We start from the raw sequence: 17,603 nt of genomic DNA, 5'->3' as shown, positions 1-17,603 counted from the left end.
TTTACAAAATCATCTACATCCAGGTATACGAGGGGAATTCAAAAAGCAGAGGCACATTTGTGAAAAGCTGTACTTACTCTGATGACAGAAAACTGAAACACATTAATAGTAACACTTATTAAAAACTTTCAGTGTTTGGCTCCACAAATTTCAGTTATATGTAAAGTTTTACTCCAGTGCATGGGAAATAAACATCCCAGGTTGGGATGCATAAACTAAAACCATAGGAGGGGATGGTCTGATGCAGAGGGGGGGGGGGGGATCCCCCCCTATCCCCCCCTGCAAATCGCACACTGATTTTAAGCCATCTACAAGCCAAAATAGCCTTGTAGTTTTTGTACCACTTCTATCCTCCCATGCACTTCCCTCTCAAATGGTCCAGAAGAACAATTACTCTTCGTGAACAGCCATGTGTGCTCACATTACTTTGACTGTAAGTTATTTTATGAGGTATGCATAGCAGGAATGAAGTGTTGTCTGACTCTTCTTGGAATATCTACTCTCAGAACCTTAGTGGTTAACCTCTTTCTGATCTACTGTGTGTCTCTTGCAGCATCTTGCACTACATTCGCATGCACATGAGAAGGCTGCTGACGACGCAAAGTGCACTAAGAAGTGTACTGCATGATGCATCAAAGAATAATGTATTCTGGCCATGTCTTCTGTGTATGTGTTTAATGGCATTTGTAGAATATTTAGCTCAAAAATGGTTCAAATGGCTCTGAGCACTATGGGACTTAACATCTATGGTCATCAGTCCCCTAGAACTTAGAACTACTTAAACCTAACTAACCTAAGGACAGCACACAACACCCAGCCATCACGAGGCAGAGAAAATCCCTGACCCCGCCGGGAATCGAACCCGGGAACCCAGGCGTGGGAAGCGAGAACGCTACCGCACGACCATGAGATGCGGGCGTAGAATATTTAGCGCTGGTTTTTGTTAGACTAAGCATGGTGAGGGTATTTCACCACTGTAGCGTTAATTGGCGGCATAAAGGAAACTCGTGAAGCATTGCAGTAACAAGTGACAGCGATAGCTTTCCAAGCATATAAATTTTTCTAGGGAAGGTCAGTAGCAGATACAGTGACCCAGTGTGGTTCTTAGCCCAGCACTGCCAGCTACCAGGGAGAGATAGCACGCTGGCAATGCCACAGGGTGTTCTCCATCTCTCTCTGCAGAGAAAGCATCACACAACTGCCTTCTTACATGCACACAAGCCTAAGAGTTGGAGAAACATTTCTGAAACTCTCTCATACTTCTACCATCAATTTAGATAACACATAATGTAGTAGATGTACCAGAAAATGCATCAACTGCTAGAAATACGCTGTCCTTTTTAGGCTCATCCCTATCTCCTGTAATGATCGCACCTGGTGATGGTCAATACTGACAAGACAGTCATCTATAATCCTCCAAATGACAGTTTTCTAAGCTACCTCCTACCTCCTTCACAAGTGCTTAGATTTTCTTTGGACTCTTCAAATGAATCTCATTCCGGGGTATTCTGTTTTAAAATGCCATGGATACACACTTCTAAGTATTTAATACCCGTTACTGTTTCTATTATGAAAAGGATAGACTGCTACTTACCATATAGTGGAGATGTTAAGCCACAAACAGGCACAATAAAAAGACTGATAATCAAGTACGTAAAGAGTGTGTTTGTGTGTGTGTGTGTGTGTGTGTGTGTGTTTGTGTGTTTGTGTGTGTGTGTGTGTGTGTGTGTGTGTGTTTGTGTGTGTGTTACCTACTTTAGAAGAAAACCTTTTGGCTGAAAGTTTACTTGTTTAGCAGTCTTTTTCTTGTGCCTGTCTGCGACTCAACATCTTCATTATTTACACACAATATGTTACATTTTTTGTGCTGAATGTCAACTGCTTGGCCCTGTATCAAGTGTTGAACATCTACATGTCTTCCTACGCTCCACTACAATTTTCTAGCACTGAAACCTGCTTACATTCAATAGCACTAACAGCAAACAGTCTTCTAGAGCTTCTGACATTATCATTCAGGTTACATCAAGTAGCAAGTCATCAATCACAGCCACACAATTGCTCTGATATTCCATAAGGCTGAATTCTTTTCAATAGGTGACCGAGCAGAACTATGTCAAACACCTTAAGGAAGAAAAGAAACATAGTCCCACTGAATTAACAATCTATGTTGAGGTCTAAGGAGGAGAAAAGTGCTAACATGCAAGCATAAAACTAGTTCCATAATTCTACAGAGATGTGGTCATCAATCTAAGCCTATAGTTTAGCACACCTGATTAGTGGCCCTTCATGAAAGTTGACCTATCTCCAATTATTTTTTAGTTCTGGTGAAATGTGAGTAATTGCTGACAGAAACAGTGTGTATTCCTCTACACAATCAATATAGAATCATGCAGGTACCCCAACAACTCTAGCCACATGTTCAATTGTGTGTGTGTTAGCTAAGTATGACATCAAGTGAAAGTTAAGCATTGTTTTCTGTTTCGAGTACGTGCCTATCAACCACTCAATGCCTCAATTATACAGTGTGCTGTTACCTTTACTTCTACTATTTACCCCATTATCTGCCATTTGAGCACTTATGCTAAGATGGAGATGAGGAAACAAAATAATTCTCAATAACTTTCACAAGCTAGAATTCAATACTTTGCTCTACCTGTATCATTAATGGGTTATTCTTTTACCTCTTTATATGTAAACGTAAACGAGCAAACAAAATCACACTTCAGAAATCAAGCTATTGTCTTAGGTAGCAGCTTGCATATTTTATAAACTTTTAAAAATCTGTATTGCTCACAGCTTAATTTATGGAATGAATATCCAGCTCTCTATTGGGAACATCTCATTTAATAACATGATAACTAAAATTTCTGTTCAGTGTCAAGAAGCTACTGACCAATCTTTATGGTGTTATGTAACTACACTCCTGGAAATGGAAAAAAAGAACACATTGACACCGGTGTGTCAGACCCACCATACTTGATCCGGACACTGCGAGAGGGCTGTACAAGCAATGATCACACGCACGGCACAGCGGACACACCAGGAACCGCGGTGTTGGCCGTCGAATGGCGCTAGCTGCGCAGCATTTGTGCGCCGCAGCCGTCAGTGTCAGCCAGAGTGCCGTGGCATACGTAGCTCCATCGCAGTCTTTAACACTGGTAGCATGCCGCAACAGCGTGGACGTGAACCGTATGTGCAGTTGACGGACTTTGAGCGAGGGCGTATAGTGGGCATGCGGGAGGCCGGGTGGACGTACCGCCGAATTGCTCAACACGTGCGGCGTGAGGTCTCCACAGTACATCGATGTTGTCGCCAGTGGTCGGCGGAAGGTGCACGTGCCCGTCGACCTGGGACCGGACCGCAGCGACGCACAGATGCACGCCAAGACCGTAGGATCCTACGCAGTGCCGTAGGGGACCGCACCGCCACTTCCCAGCAAATTAGGGACACTGTTGCTCCTGGGGTATCGGCGAGGACCATTCGCAACCGTCTCCATGAAGCTGGGCTACGGTCCCGCACACCGGTAGGCCATCTTCCGCTCACGCCCCAACATCGTGCAGCCCGCCTCCAGTGGTGTCGCGACAGGCGTGAATGGAGGGACGAATGGAGACGTGTCGTCTTCAGCGATGAGAGTCGCTTCTGCCTTGGTGCCAATGATGGTCGTATGCGTGTTTGGCGCCGTGCAGGTGAGCGCCACAATCAGGACTGCATACGACCGAGGCACACAGGGCCAACACCCGGCATCATGGTGTGGGGAGCGATCTCTTACACTGGCCGTACACCACTGGTGATCGTTGAGGGGACACTGAATAGTGCACGGTACATCCAAACCGTCATCGAACCCATCGTTCTACCATTCCTAGACCGGCAAGGGAACTTGCTGTTCCAACAGGACAATGCACGTCCGCATGTATCCTGTGCCACCCAACGTGCTCTAGAAGGTGTAAGTCAACTACCCTGGCCAGCAAGATCTCCGGATCTGTCCCCCATTGAGCATGTTTGGGACTGGATGAAGCGTCGTCTCACGCGGTCTGCACGTCCAGCACGAACGCTGGTCCAACTGAGGCGCCAGGTGGAAATGGCATGGCAAGCCGTTCCACAGGACTACATCCAGCATCTCTACGATCGTCTCCATGGGAGAATAGCAGCCTGCATTGCTGCGAAAGGTGGATATACACTGTACTAGTGCCGACATTGTGCATGCTCTGTTGCCTGTGTCTATGTGCCTGTGGTTCTGTCAGTGTGATCATGTGATGTATCTGACCCCAGGAATGCGTCAATAAAGTTTCCCCTTCCTGGGACAATGAATTCACGGTGTTCTTATTTCAATTTCCAGGAGTGTATTTTGGATCAATCTACATTTATGAAACCACTTGTCTGCTTTAACCTATGACATAATTGTGTTATGGTGTGTGACATCTTGGTGGCGCTGCATATTTGAAAGGGATTAGGTTTGCAAAGAGCATGATAGGGTATGCGGTGGTGCTCATTATGTGAGATGTTTATGTTTTTAAATTTATTGTGAGTACTGTAAGTGATTAATTGGATTTCTTGAGCTTTGTTTATGTGAATGATATTGGTTTTTGTTAGTTACAGATACAATGACAAAGTTAATGAGTAGGCCCTGGTACGCCGCAATAGGGGAGAACATGACGATCATGACTTAATTCCTACACTTCTTTGGTTTAATTGTTGAGTGTGTGAAGTGTTACATTTGTGGAGAAAGTATGACATTGACCACAGCTGCTGCATCTCGGATAATGGATCAGAACATGTGGTTTTATCTGTGGTACAATGTAGGGCATTCCAGCCAGAAAAGATTCATTTTTGAGAAATCTAGGTTAGCCATTTGAGAGATTGTGTTGATGACAGATTATTTTTATTATCACTAGATTGCTAGACTTGTGTGTCAGCTGACTGGTTGCAAGAACATTTTTCTGTTCTTTTTTTGTTGTTGCTGTCCATATTTGTTGTGTGTATGGTATGTATGTATGTATGTGTGCATGTACATATGTGCATAACTGTGTATTCTTGTATACTGGAACTGGTGTTAATGCAGTGTTTTATGACATTTGGATTGTGGTTGTAGATATGATGGAGTTAGTTATATGTAGACTGCTAAGGTTAGGTTTTCCATAACAGTTGCATGACAAGTTTTGATTTTGTGGTATCACACACATTGTTTTAGTTGTATATGTAAAGTATCAGATACCAAAATTGTTGAGATGAATGTGGTTTTCTATCATGGATTTCGTTTGTGCTACATTGGTCAGGTGAAATTTCTGGTACTGGGTTTTGGAGCTATTTGTGTGTGTTTTGGTATCATGCCCTTCATAGATGAGCTATATAGCTCCAGTGAAATTTCTAATACCAGCGTTTTCAGTTCATTGCCGAGGACTTGATTTTTGCTTCAGTAATTTGTTTTTGTACATCTTCATTATTGGAGTTGTCGTATATTTAGTTTGTCCCCATCCAAACCCCTCCTAATTCCTGTGGTTGTTGCATTAGTTATGTATTATTTCTGCAGTACAATATTTTTTGTACTATTTGTGTCTGTCTGTATGTGTAATGAGTGACATCATGATCGCCATATTACATAAGCTTGACACTACATAAGCTTGACACAGGAGTATGCGTCATCCTGATGATCTCATGGTACAAAGCTAACAGGTGATATTCCAAGTCTCCTGTTTTGTCACTATTTAACATGACAAAATCATAATGAATAATACTGAATAGTGTAAAGAGAAATTGATTCTTTTTTGACACTGTCATATAACTAAAGTAAGATTTCCTTACAAGAGATATTCATATCTTTCGAGGCATTGTGCTGCTGTTCTCCCAATTATTGGTGCAATAGTCCTCCACTGAGTGGGCATTAGCTTTGCTAAATGTAACAGCTTTTCATCTTCTTCTCGGCTCCATTCAGTCTTCTTTATGCTTGGGTCAAGCCACTCATACCACCGAGCCTTACACTGTTTCGCTGATTTTCTGTGCAACAGTGATGCAATACGAGACCACTGGTTTTTCCCATACTTCATAACCGCTGCTTTCAGAATCTCATCCTACAAGAAAAAATGTAAGATTAGCAAATATTAATTTGTCATTTAATATAGTTAAAAGCTACTACATAGTTAAACATACTCACCCAGCTTTACAAACAACACAGTTTCCAAAAGTAGTAGTCAACAATGGTTTACAGGATTACAAGCTTTACAGGATCACAAGCTCACTTTCTAAAGCAGCGTACAGCATGTTTTGCATGTGTCAACACATCAAATTTTCAACGATTTATCCCTAATTACTGATCACATTAACAATATATTTGCTTTATCGCCAGTATTATGTTCAAAAGTTGCTCTACAGAAGATGTAATTTTTATAACCCATTACTCATTAACTTTCATTCTAAGACATGTAAAGTGAACAGTTACAGCAACTGTACTGCTTATTACCTAAAGATATGTCCACCCACTGACGTGTTACTATTTTATTAACATTTATAAATGTATCTCCACTTATTATTCTGTCAATATCATATTTATACAAAAACAAATTTAACTTTGTTCACATTTGAACACACTTCATAGCAGTGTGAATGTAGCCCACAGGGTGCTGAAGTTACCACTGTCTGAGTTCATTAACATGCTGAGTTTGTTGAAAATTTGAAGTGCAACTACGCTGACAATAGAAGGAAACATTTCTCACTCACCTTCTTCCTTGGCACTGGAACAAAGGAAGATTAAGGTTTAACATCACACCGATGTTAAAGCCTTTCAAGACAGAGCACAAATTGAGACTGAGGAAGTAAATAAGCAGTGCCCTTTTTTAAAGAAACCACTCTAGCATTTTCCTTAAGAGATTTAGGAACAAATGGAAAACTTAAATTTTGATAGCTAGAGGACGATTTGACTAACATCTTTCAAATATGAGCCCAATGTCTTCTTCCTGGATGACTTAGTCAAACAAACACAAAAAAATATGTTTTGGAACCAAGTGTCATATGTCCTTGGCCATTGCAATAGCTTTTCACCATAACACTCTCTCTCTCTCTCTCTCTCTCTCGCCATCATACCTGGGAGTGTAGACAACTATTTTCCAACCCCACAATCAAGAATGGTTATCATCTGGTGGCATATCTGTGTTTTGTCTTTCTGCTTCCATCAACATTACAAGTATACAGATGGCTCACTTATGATTGTCACCCAAGCTTTGTACTGATTGCCTTCAACAAATTTCCAACAACTGATCTACTTGATTCAGAGAACACTTTATCCTTATTATATAAGTTTAGTAATCAACAAGAGGAAATAATGTTGAAAATTTCTTATTTCTATCACGCAATTTCTCCCATAAATTACCGCTTACAACAACCCACCACCATGCTCTTAATCCCCTTGTGCTCTTGAGATGACATTACTCATTTCAGCTCCCTGCCTCTCTTTCTGGAAACTACCCTCTTCAACCTGCAATACGTTCGCAGAAATTTTTACTAACTAGCCTGTCAATATGGGACAGACTAAATTATTGAGAAAAGTCTATACTCTTATGTCAACAACTAATATTTCTATCTACATCCTGTTCACTGTCATTTTAATTTTCTGTCTATTCTCACATAACTGTCTACACTAACAGTTTCAGTAGCTCTCTTGTGTTTACTCATTTCCTCTTCATAGAAACAACAGACCAATTTGTAAAAGATCAAAAAATTGGCACACCAGTTCTGTTTCTGTAAAAGTAAAACCACAGGACCACCATGAGTAACCAGCTGATGCTTTTTCTATATAAAATTTCCCTCTCTCTGTTTCTTATCTTGTGATTCTGCACCTTTTATGGGTCAAGCAAACCTACAGTATGTTGGCTTCATCCTGTAATGCAATGATAATATGGTGTGTGATGCCATATATGAAAAATGAGGAAGACAACAGAATAATGACAGTATTTCTTTTGCATCTATATTAATTTCTGGAAAGTAAGTTGTGCTGACAGACTTATCAGTAGCATAGCCTGAGGTCTGACAGTTTGGTTGTGCGTTGATGACGCCAACAAGTGTGAATATGAAAATTTAGACATATCTGTATTGCAGCCTGAGGACTATGCTTAGTTGAAAGACATCAGTTTTCACATGAGTTGGCAACATACTTTGAAACACGTCAGTTAATCCCCTGTCACTGTATACTGTAATAGGGACACTACTCAGTTCAGAGTCTGGTTGCTGTGACTCAATCACTACTGCAACGAACTGTTTTTCCTAGGCTTATTATATAGGCATAGTCCATATCAATTCAGGCAAGCTAGGAAAAAATCTTACTTTCATAATCTCGGATATTATTGAAATTAGCATATGTTAAAATGAAGGAAGTGTTCGATTCCTATTTTGTTGGTTTGTTGTGTTTTTTGAGGTAGTGATGATTATGGACGTGGTTTTAGTTTTGAGTTTCGTGATTTGGTATCGGTAGTTTCTGTTGACCCACAGAGGTCACGGGAAGTGTTCGATTCCAGCGGATGTTGTTTTTAGTTGATTTTGGGAAGGTTGTGGTTGTTTTATTTTATTGTTTTTGTCGTTTGCTTTAGTGGCGTGTGTTTATTTTTAGTTTGTACCCACCCAAAAACCTCCAATTTCCCCCACCTGTCCCGTTGGTTTCATTATATTTTTGGAGGAATATGTATTTGATGGTATTTCGATTTATTTTTGTGTTGTCATGTTTACGTAATGACATCATAGTCACAATATGGGAGTTGTTGTGAATGGCCATTTCCACCATATTGGTGACGTCACTGGTCAAAGCAGACGGGCAGAATCGGACATTTCCGTTAACCCCAAATGTGCACCTGTCGGCTACATCATCTAAAGTAGTCAGTTCTGTACTTCCACACCCCATTTTCCAGCCAGTGTAGCAACGCAGTAAGTCGACACCAAGGACGATCAATGAAGAAATAAAGTAGGCAAACCGTCACGTTTTATCACCACATTATCGCATAACAGGCTCAAAAAAATCTAAACCTAGCCTTCTTTAACACAATTTTAGTTTTGAAAGATGGGTAAGAGGCCCATTTTTCAAACATTTTATATGGTTCCAAAATGTATGTGAAAGGTCCAAAGACTTAAAAAGGTTTCAATTCATACAACTTCTGTGCACTCTGTTTTGTATTGAAATTAGCCAGTCTATGAACTAAAACTGTGTTCCACTGCTTCAGTATCTTCCTTTGATACAGAGTGATGCCCTTCCGTTGAACCAATAGGAACTGGAGCACTTACAATCTTCAAAACAATGTGAACAGGAACTGAGCACTGATGGCATTGTTGCTGTCCTTCAGCTGGAAACTTGTGTCCGGCAGCTGGTCCATGTGGTAGCATAATCTTCACTACAGTTTCGTTTAATTCATAACTGGTGTCTATAATCTCCAGAATCCAAAACTCACAGTCATACACACACACCTCAAACATCCCCCTTCTCAGGTTGTGAAACTGAATATTATCCTGCAGTTCCTGAGGCATTGGCCAAACAAATGAAATTTCTTCTTTCTTCCTCTTTAAAATGTGTGCAATATGATTTCGCCCATCACTTTGAGTCCAAAAATATGTCCTTTCACAGGAGTAGGTTGTTTGGACATTTTTTCTTTCTTCTGCTCACGGAATTCTTCTATTTCCTCTTTGGACAAAAGAATGAAGGCTGTGGATGTGTAAGATTTCATGACTCTCGTAAAATCTTCGGCATTCTGAATCCTAGCTGTACTTGGTATGGAAAGATTATGTTTTGTAGCATGGTGTTTCAGCAGGCGTCCTACATCATCACAATGCCTCTTCCCGAGACCGCTAGCACTTTATACCTAGTCAATTGGCACAAACGACTTACTGAATTCAAACAGCTGGTGACAATTTTTAAAATGACTAGGAGCACCATCATAACTAATGGTGATCTTCTCCACCCCTGTTTGCAGTTGAAGAGTTTTGTGCATTGCTAGCAAAGCACGTGGCATGTCATCACTTCTAACAGCAGCACTTGTGATCTTGGTTTGAAAATATGTCACTCCTGTAAAAATTGAAACCTGGTCATTACTCCAATGATACCTTTGTACTACAGACTAGTTCGCAGCAAAATCATAGTGTAGCACTAAACATAGTTCTTCAGCCTGTATACACTTTTTTCACTTCTGCAATGTGCTGTTCTCGCAATTTCTTCAGGTGCTGGTGCGTTACTGCTTTCACTGACCATTTACCAAGTTCATCAATGAAACTGTCAAAGGCAACACTTTTCTTAATTAGTTTATTTTCCTCCCATATCGCATATGTAATTTCTGCAGAGTTATCTGCTATGTCTTCCAGGCCAAGGGTCTGTAAAGACAGTCCTCCCTTTCCACGGCAGTCACCACATTCTTGAAATAGACAAGTCTCTCACTTTACGTCACAGACTACTAATGACTTCACACGCCCAACCAAGTTGTCATATGTCACATGCTCCAATAAGTTCTTCAAAGTTACCACACAAAGTTCAAAATTTGCGCAGGACACACATAAACAGACATGTCTAGGTGGGTATGGAACTACCCACTTAGGTCATAGTGCATAAAATTTTGACCTTCCAATATGAAAAGTTGTATAGTTGCTCTTATAAATTGCAAAAGTTTCTTTAATACTGTGAGGCATGCACCTCTCTGCTTTCACAACTTTTGACCTTCAATTGTTACAGTTATAGTGTCTTTTATGTTGGCACTCTGGCAAGAACAGTCCCATTTATCTTCCAGATAAAATGATGCACTATCTCAACTTCAGCTGCTTCTTCAGGATGACCATAATTGGGATATGGTCTTCCAAAGACTCCTTTTACAGACCTTACATTTATTGATTTGTCTACCATGTACTTTGATATGATGGAATGTGGTTCAAAATTGGTTTCTTTGAAAATGTCTCTGGAATAATAGTTAAAACTTAAACCTTTTCACTGTAGGATGCACAATATTCAACAGCTGAATTGATATTTGTGAAAACTTTCTGGCAATTTTCTTCTGAAGATGGAATTTCTATTTTGAAGAGTGTGGTCATTTTTGCTGTAGTGTATTCATCCATAGCTTTAGCAATTTCACTGCACTTTCTTGATTCATAGAGCTTATGACTCGACTTCACTGACCACAGTTCCTTAACAGGACTAATATCTGCCTCTGTAGTTGACTGATTTATGTTATTTAATTCTTCCTCTATTGATGCAAAATTTGCATTATCTGCACCATGGGAGGCTTCACCTTGTTTAGATACTATCATTGATGTTATTCTGTCAAAACATTTAGAACATGAAAAGTTGTCACTGCAAACATCTTCACTTTGAAACAGTCTTCAAATGAGAACACTTATTCCCAACCTCAACAATGTCTGGTTTTTTGTTTGTCTTATATATCACTCTTTTATGGATATGCATATACTCAGCACACTTCACTCTCCTGTGGCCCCAATCAGAAGACATTTCAAACAGTCCTCACAAAACGCACTGCAACTGTGTCAACTGGCAAAACCCTCATTAAAACACAGAACTCATTGGATTGGCTCAGATTTCTTAGAAGCCTCTTCAGTAAACAAATTATCACTGAACAACTACAATACAGAAACCTGCAATGAACAATCACGACAAACAGACAAGAAACTACAACAAAGTGTAAGAAATATCTGCAACAATGAAAGTGAAAAGAAATAACTGCAACAAAGAAAGTGATAAGAAATAACTGCAATAAAGACAATAGAAATAAACATTGTAACAAAGAAATTAGTAAGAAACAACTCCAGTGAAGACAAGTTAAAAAAAATAATTATTTTTTAAAAATAGAATGTGTCCAACTTAAAAGTTGTAGAACTATGTGGTACTAATCAACAGGGAAAAAAAAGTCAAATTTCTGTGGTTTGGCATTTTTCAAATTTTTTTCTGTAAATTATAAAAAAAAGTTCAGAACGCTACAGTGAAAAAACTTTGACAGGAAAGTCAAAATGATGGATTTCTTTGTAAGCACAAAGCAATTATCTTTCAAATAAAAAAACCAACAAAATAACTAGAACTGTTCCAGAGATAAAGCATTTTAATTTTTTTTCATAATTCACATCTTCAAAATGGTGTTAGCAGTGTCATCTTTGGAGGCCTGTATCTCAATGCAGGAATTTTTTCGGATAAAACAAAAAAATACGTGAAACTTCCTGGCAGAGTGAAAATCTCATTCTGGGAAAAAAAAAAAAAAAATACGTGTTTATTACTTACTTAACATACGCTAAATTCAACAACATCCAAGACTATGATGGTACCACCCCTGCCTGAAGTGACACGGATTATGCCTGTAGGTCCTTAAAGCTCAATAATAAAACCTAAAATAAGTTATTTCCTCTTTAGAAGAGACCTTTCCCCACCTGAAATTTCAGTGTTGATCATCAGCTTTTACTCATAATGTAATGACGCTGAAGTGTGTGTCGCCATTTATGAGTGACATATTTCAAATGTAATAGGTGATAAGGTTTTTTGTAACATGTGGGGACACCCTTTAGTACATCATTTCAATGTCTGGAAAGTTGTTGGTTGTGTTGTTACTAGTAAACAAGTTATGCTGTTTGATGAGACACTATGGATTCTACTTTAATACACAACAGTTGAAGGTTGAATTAAGTTATAGTTGATATGAAAATTTATGCTGGAGGATTTTATCATCACTTGTCACTGTGTTTTTTTGCCCAAGAGGAGGACATTAGTGAGTGCTTTGTTACTGACTGTTAATTATTTTGTATATAAATGTGTTCTGACTTCATTAAGTATAAGTGTAGACTACAGTCCAGAAGTTGCTGAAATTGATGAATCAGTATCTGAGAAAGCTATGAATGGGAATGTTTTTTGGGGGACCTGGCAGCAGCGCGTCATCCTTTCTAGGGAGTGAGGTAGTTCAGAGTATTTTTAAGGCAGTCAGGAAAAGAACAATGAGGGTGATTGGAGGACTATGCCGAAATGAGATAGAGTCAAATATTATTTGTGATTCTTTTGTACTTTACACAGATTTGGGGAAACGTGTGTAACAACATTTGATGGCAAATAATAGACCAGACTTTAAAAGTTGCAAGACTGGGACTTGCACTAATATAACAGAAGGGCACGGGAGAGGGGGGGAGGGGGTGGGGGGAGGTGGCAGTTAAACCTGTTTTGAGAAGGGGAAAAATGCACTCATCTACCCTGCGGATTCGTTGAGATAAGTACTACTGGTAGCAGAGTTTGTCTGACAGTTGCTGTGCATTTCATAATGTGTAAAAACTTATTAAGAAAATGTACAGATCAAAGATTAGTAGTTGAATTTGAGAGGTGGGGGTTGTTGGGATGGGTTTGGTTAAGTAGTTTATTTATTTTTTTTTTAATTTTTTTTTATTATTTATTGTTCCGTGGGGCCAAATTAAGGAGAAGTCTCCATGGTCATGGAACAAGTCAATACATGAAATTATAACACGATATTAGAAACAGATAAAATGAAATATAAAAAAAATATTCAGGTGACAAGTAAGTTTAAATAAAGAAAATCAACAATGTAACACTGGAATTTGCTTAATTTTTTAGATTTCCAGGAGCTCCTCGACAGAATAGAAGGAGTGAGCCATGAGGAAACTCTTCAGTTTAGACTTAAAAGAGTTTGGGCTACTGCTAAGATTTTTGAGTTCTTGTGGTAGCTTATTGAAAATGGATGCAGCAGAATACTGCACTCCTTTCTGCACAAGAGTCAAGGAACTCTTGGGAAGAGGCTAATATTGCAAACAACAAACGACATTAAAGAAAATATATAGGCCTACTGTGAGGGCAATGTCAGAATTCCCAGACTATTGAATAGGGGTCGACAAGACGTTCTCGAACTTACACCACATATAGCTCAAACAGCCCATTTTTGAGCCAAAAATACCCTTTTCGAATCAGAAGAATTACCCCAAAAAATAATACCATACGACATAAGCATATGAAAATATGCGAAGTAGACTACTTTTCGTGTTGAAGTGTCACTTATTTCAGATACTGTTGTAATGAAAAATAAAGCAGCATTTAGTTTCTGAACAAGATCATGGACATGGACTTTCCACAACAGCTTACTATCTATCCGAACGCCTAGGAACTTGAACTGTTCCGTCTTGCTTATAATATACCCATACTGTCTGATCAAGATATCGGTTCTTGTTGAATTGTGAGTTAGAAACTGTAAAAACTGAGTCTTACTGTGATTTAACATCAAATTATTTTCCACAAGCCACGAACTTATTTCATGAACTACATTATTTGATACTCTTTCAATATTACACACAAGATCCTTCACTACCAAGCTGGTGTCATCAGTAAACAGAAATATTTTCGAATCACCTGTAATACTAGAAGGCATATCACTTATATAAATAAGAAACAGCAGTGGCCCCAGTACCGACCCTTGGGGGAACGCTCCACTTAACAGTGCCCCATTGTGACTGAACATCACTACCACTCTCAATATTGCGGAGAATTACCTTCTGCTTTCTGTTCTTAAAGTAAGAGGCGAACCATTTGTAAGCTACTCCCCTTACTCCATAATGGTCCAACTTCTGCAGTAATATTTTGTGGTCAACACAGTCAAAAGCCTTCGTTAAATCAAAGAAAACTCCTAGCGTTCGCAACCTTTATTTAATCCGTCCAAAACCTCACAGAGAAAAGAGAATACAGCATTTTCAGTTGTTAAACCATTTCTAAAACCAAACTGAACATCTGACAGCAAATTATGTACATTTAAATGATCCAGTAACCTTGTATATACAACCTTCTCGATATCTTTAGCAAACACCGATGGCATAGAAATAGGCCTATAATTGTCAATATTATCCCTGTCGCGCTTTTTATAAAGTGGCTTCACTACCGAGTACTTTAATCGGTCAGGAAACCGACCACTCCTATTTCTGGATTGGGATGGTGATGTAGTATTTTCAGGGGTCTACTGGGATGGGGACAGGTTAGGGTGGATTTGGGGGGGGGGGATTAAAATATTAATTCTTGTCTGTTTTTGTTTATTTTGAAAGAAGTGTTTCCATTTTTTTTTAACTGATTCAAGTTTTAGTGGTATTTACTGTGAAAAAATGTCTACTGTGTATATGAGGTGGTTTTTTTGTGTGTGTGGCGGGGGGCGGGGGGAGATTGGTGGGAAGTTGGGTATCTTTGTTTACCGAATGGTTTTTAATTTTATTGTATTCATTGGTCAACGTTTTTTGATGACACTGTCGTTTGGTTGCTAAGTGCCATGTCGAAATTTTTTTTTTTTAATAAGAAATATCTTGTTATGTGTTGGCTAAATACAACAAACTATTTTAATGAGTTGGTGTTATTTGGATTCTGAGATGACAACTTTTCCATCATCAACTATAGGCCTACTTATTATTTTCGACTACTCCCCAATTTGATTATCAAGAGATTTTGGAGTGATAGTTGATGTGTGTGAGGCAAAGCCACCAAACTGTATAGCCACTGGCATACTGCAGGTAAAGATAAAATTCACGACAAGTAGTCCAGCATAGAATTACATTACGGGTTGTGGGGCCAATGATCTAGCAAATCAATTGGATCACACGTCACATAAATGTAATGCAATGGGAGCTTGCTGCTGTTATTACCAAAGCAAGCACAACCCATGGCCTAAGTAGTTGTCCACTTAACGCCACGTCTAAAATATAATTCCATGTAGCTTTAATAACAGGAAATAAGGATTCTGCACGCATAGATGTTGTTTTCTTTATTATATATGAGTAATAATCAAATTTATCTAATTAATAACATATATTTTACTAGATGTCTCCCCAATAATAAACACAATGTAGCAAACACACACACACAACAAAAAAATGACATTTCTCAATTACATTTCTCAATATCGGGGGATTGCAGTGATGAATGACACAATACAAATCTGTAGCTGTATGGCAGTGTAATGACCGGTCAGTACCATAATATAGATTTTCGCATCACTCGGTTCCAAAACAACGTAGCTGGTAACGGGAAACTATTATCCAAAATAGTATTTACCTCAGTGTTCCTCCATACACCACCCTTTATCATAATTCGCGGCATGGTCGCTGTTGTACCAAATTTTCACACAAATAGTAAAATCACAAATTCTTTCGCACCGCTTCCAAACGAGACACCCTGCGAGAAACAACTGACAAATGTCAACAACGCAAACAACTTCGAATGAAGATGTAAATAAACCTTGCAGGTACAAGCAAACTAGGACATGCACATTCAGTGATCTTTTTATTTATTTATTTATTGTGACTATTGGCCTGAAGGCCATAAATCCAGCTCTCGGTGTTTCGGAGTTTTACAGAATAAAGTTGGATTTATCAAAGAATTTTGTAATTGGTTTTTGTGTTGCGATATTGTTTTTACGAAGGAGAGTTGGTAATGGTTGATGAAATCGGATTAGTTGAGTGAAATCGACTTGCCGGTTTGCATATATATATATATTAGTGATGGGCTAAACTGCGATTTTCCGATATCAGTGTTTTCAGTGAATGCTGCTTTTCAGTATCTGTTACTCTTAACTGCGATTTGTCGCAGTTAAGGAACATAGGTCGTGTATCCCTCCGCCACTGCTATTTCTGCGATTTCTGCTACTTCCGCGATTTCTGCGACTTCTGCGATTTCTGCTACTTCTGCGATTTCTGCTACTTCTGCGATTTCTGTGACTTCTGCTACTTCTGCGATTTCTGTGACTCCAGCGATTTCTGCGACTTACCACCATATGAAAAAGTTACATCTGTCAACACAGAAAATTGCATCGCAACAAACCTGTCATTGGCAAGTATGTTTTACGTTTTTCTTCCGTTGGCTTTAATTTTGTATTAAAGAAACAACTGTGAAAATATTAATAGTGTAATTAATATGTAAGTAGCCGTACAGTACCGTAATAGTTCGTGTTTAGAAAATGAATTCTAACATATTGTTATGTTCACAGGTACCTGAACTACATTTCAGTCACTCAGTAAAGTGATAACTCAAAATATCATTGTCAGCAGATCTGAAGAAATTTGCCACTGCGTCTTTAGACCGTTTTCGTCAGACGAGAGGTTAGTTTCTAAGCGTTTCGATGGACTTAATTACTTCAGTGAGATCGTTCTTGCAAATGTGACATTCATTATAGCAAATATTAGCAATCTACTCTGTCAATTATATTGCTAGTAATTAGTGACAGCAAAAATTGTTTAATAATCCTTGTGTTTTTGCAGACGCAGTTCTGACTCTGATTACTGGTTGCTGTACGTACCTATCCACATCAAGGCTGTTGAGAGAGATTCGTGAAGATTCAAGACAGCTCTTAGAGGATTTGCTGTTTAAAAGTGAAATAATTGTGAAATAAGTGTGTGAAAGATTAAACTGTGTTTTATTGAAGTTGTTGTGCGATTTTAAAGGCATAATAAATGTTAAATACAGTGAGTGAATAATAAAAATCTCATTTCCCACATGTTAAGCCGTCCAATACCCGTAATTTTCCGCCACTTACTTATTGGTAAACACTTGTTGGAGAGTGACATGCCGCCCCCCCCCTTTCTCCACAATCTTGGTGTGACACTGACCTGTAACATAACCCGAAGTC

At 39.0% G+C, this 17,603-nt stretch overlaps 1 protein-coding gene and 1 long non-coding RNA gene across 2 annotated transcripts in view; one reads left to right on the top strand and one right to left on the bottom strand.

Moving 5' to 3' along the window:
- Positions 1–16,190, bottom strand: part of LOC126199270 (cell division cycle 5-like protein) — a 103,762-nt gene extending 87,572 nt beyond the window's left edge. Inside the window, exons 1-2 of the mRNA XM_049936082.1 lie at positions 16,034–16,190; positions 5,800–6,065 (exon numbers count right to left, since the gene is read on the bottom strand). Of these exons, the coding sequence (XP_049792039.1) occupies positions 5,800–6,065; positions 16,034–16,078 (311 nt within the window). The 5' untranslated portion in view covers positions 16,079–16,190. The remainder of the gene's footprint in view (positions 1–5,799; positions 6,066–16,033) is intronic.
- A 539-nt stretch (positions 16,191–16,729) lies between these two features.
- Positions 16,730–17,367, top strand: LOC126238575 (uncharacterized). The gene is made up of 3 exons (XR_007545342.1): positions 16,730–16,811; positions 16,965–17,076; positions 17,236–17,367. It is a non-coding gene; the product is annotated as an uncharacterized LOC126238575 (long non-coding RNA).
- The last annotated feature ends 236 nt before the right edge of the window (positions 17,368–17,603 follow it).

The sequence above is a fragment of the Schistocerca nitens genome, chromosome 1 (assembly GCF_023898315.1).
Source record: "Schistocerca nitens isolate TAMUIC-IGC-003100 chromosome 1, iqSchNite1.1, whole genome shotgun sequence".
Classification (NCBI taxonomy): Eukaryota; Metazoa; Arthropoda; class Insecta; order Orthoptera; family Acrididae; genus Schistocerca; species Schistocerca nitens.
The sequence above is the reverse complement of the archived record's forward strand: the minus strand, read 5'-3'. Positions and strand labels throughout refer to the sequence as shown.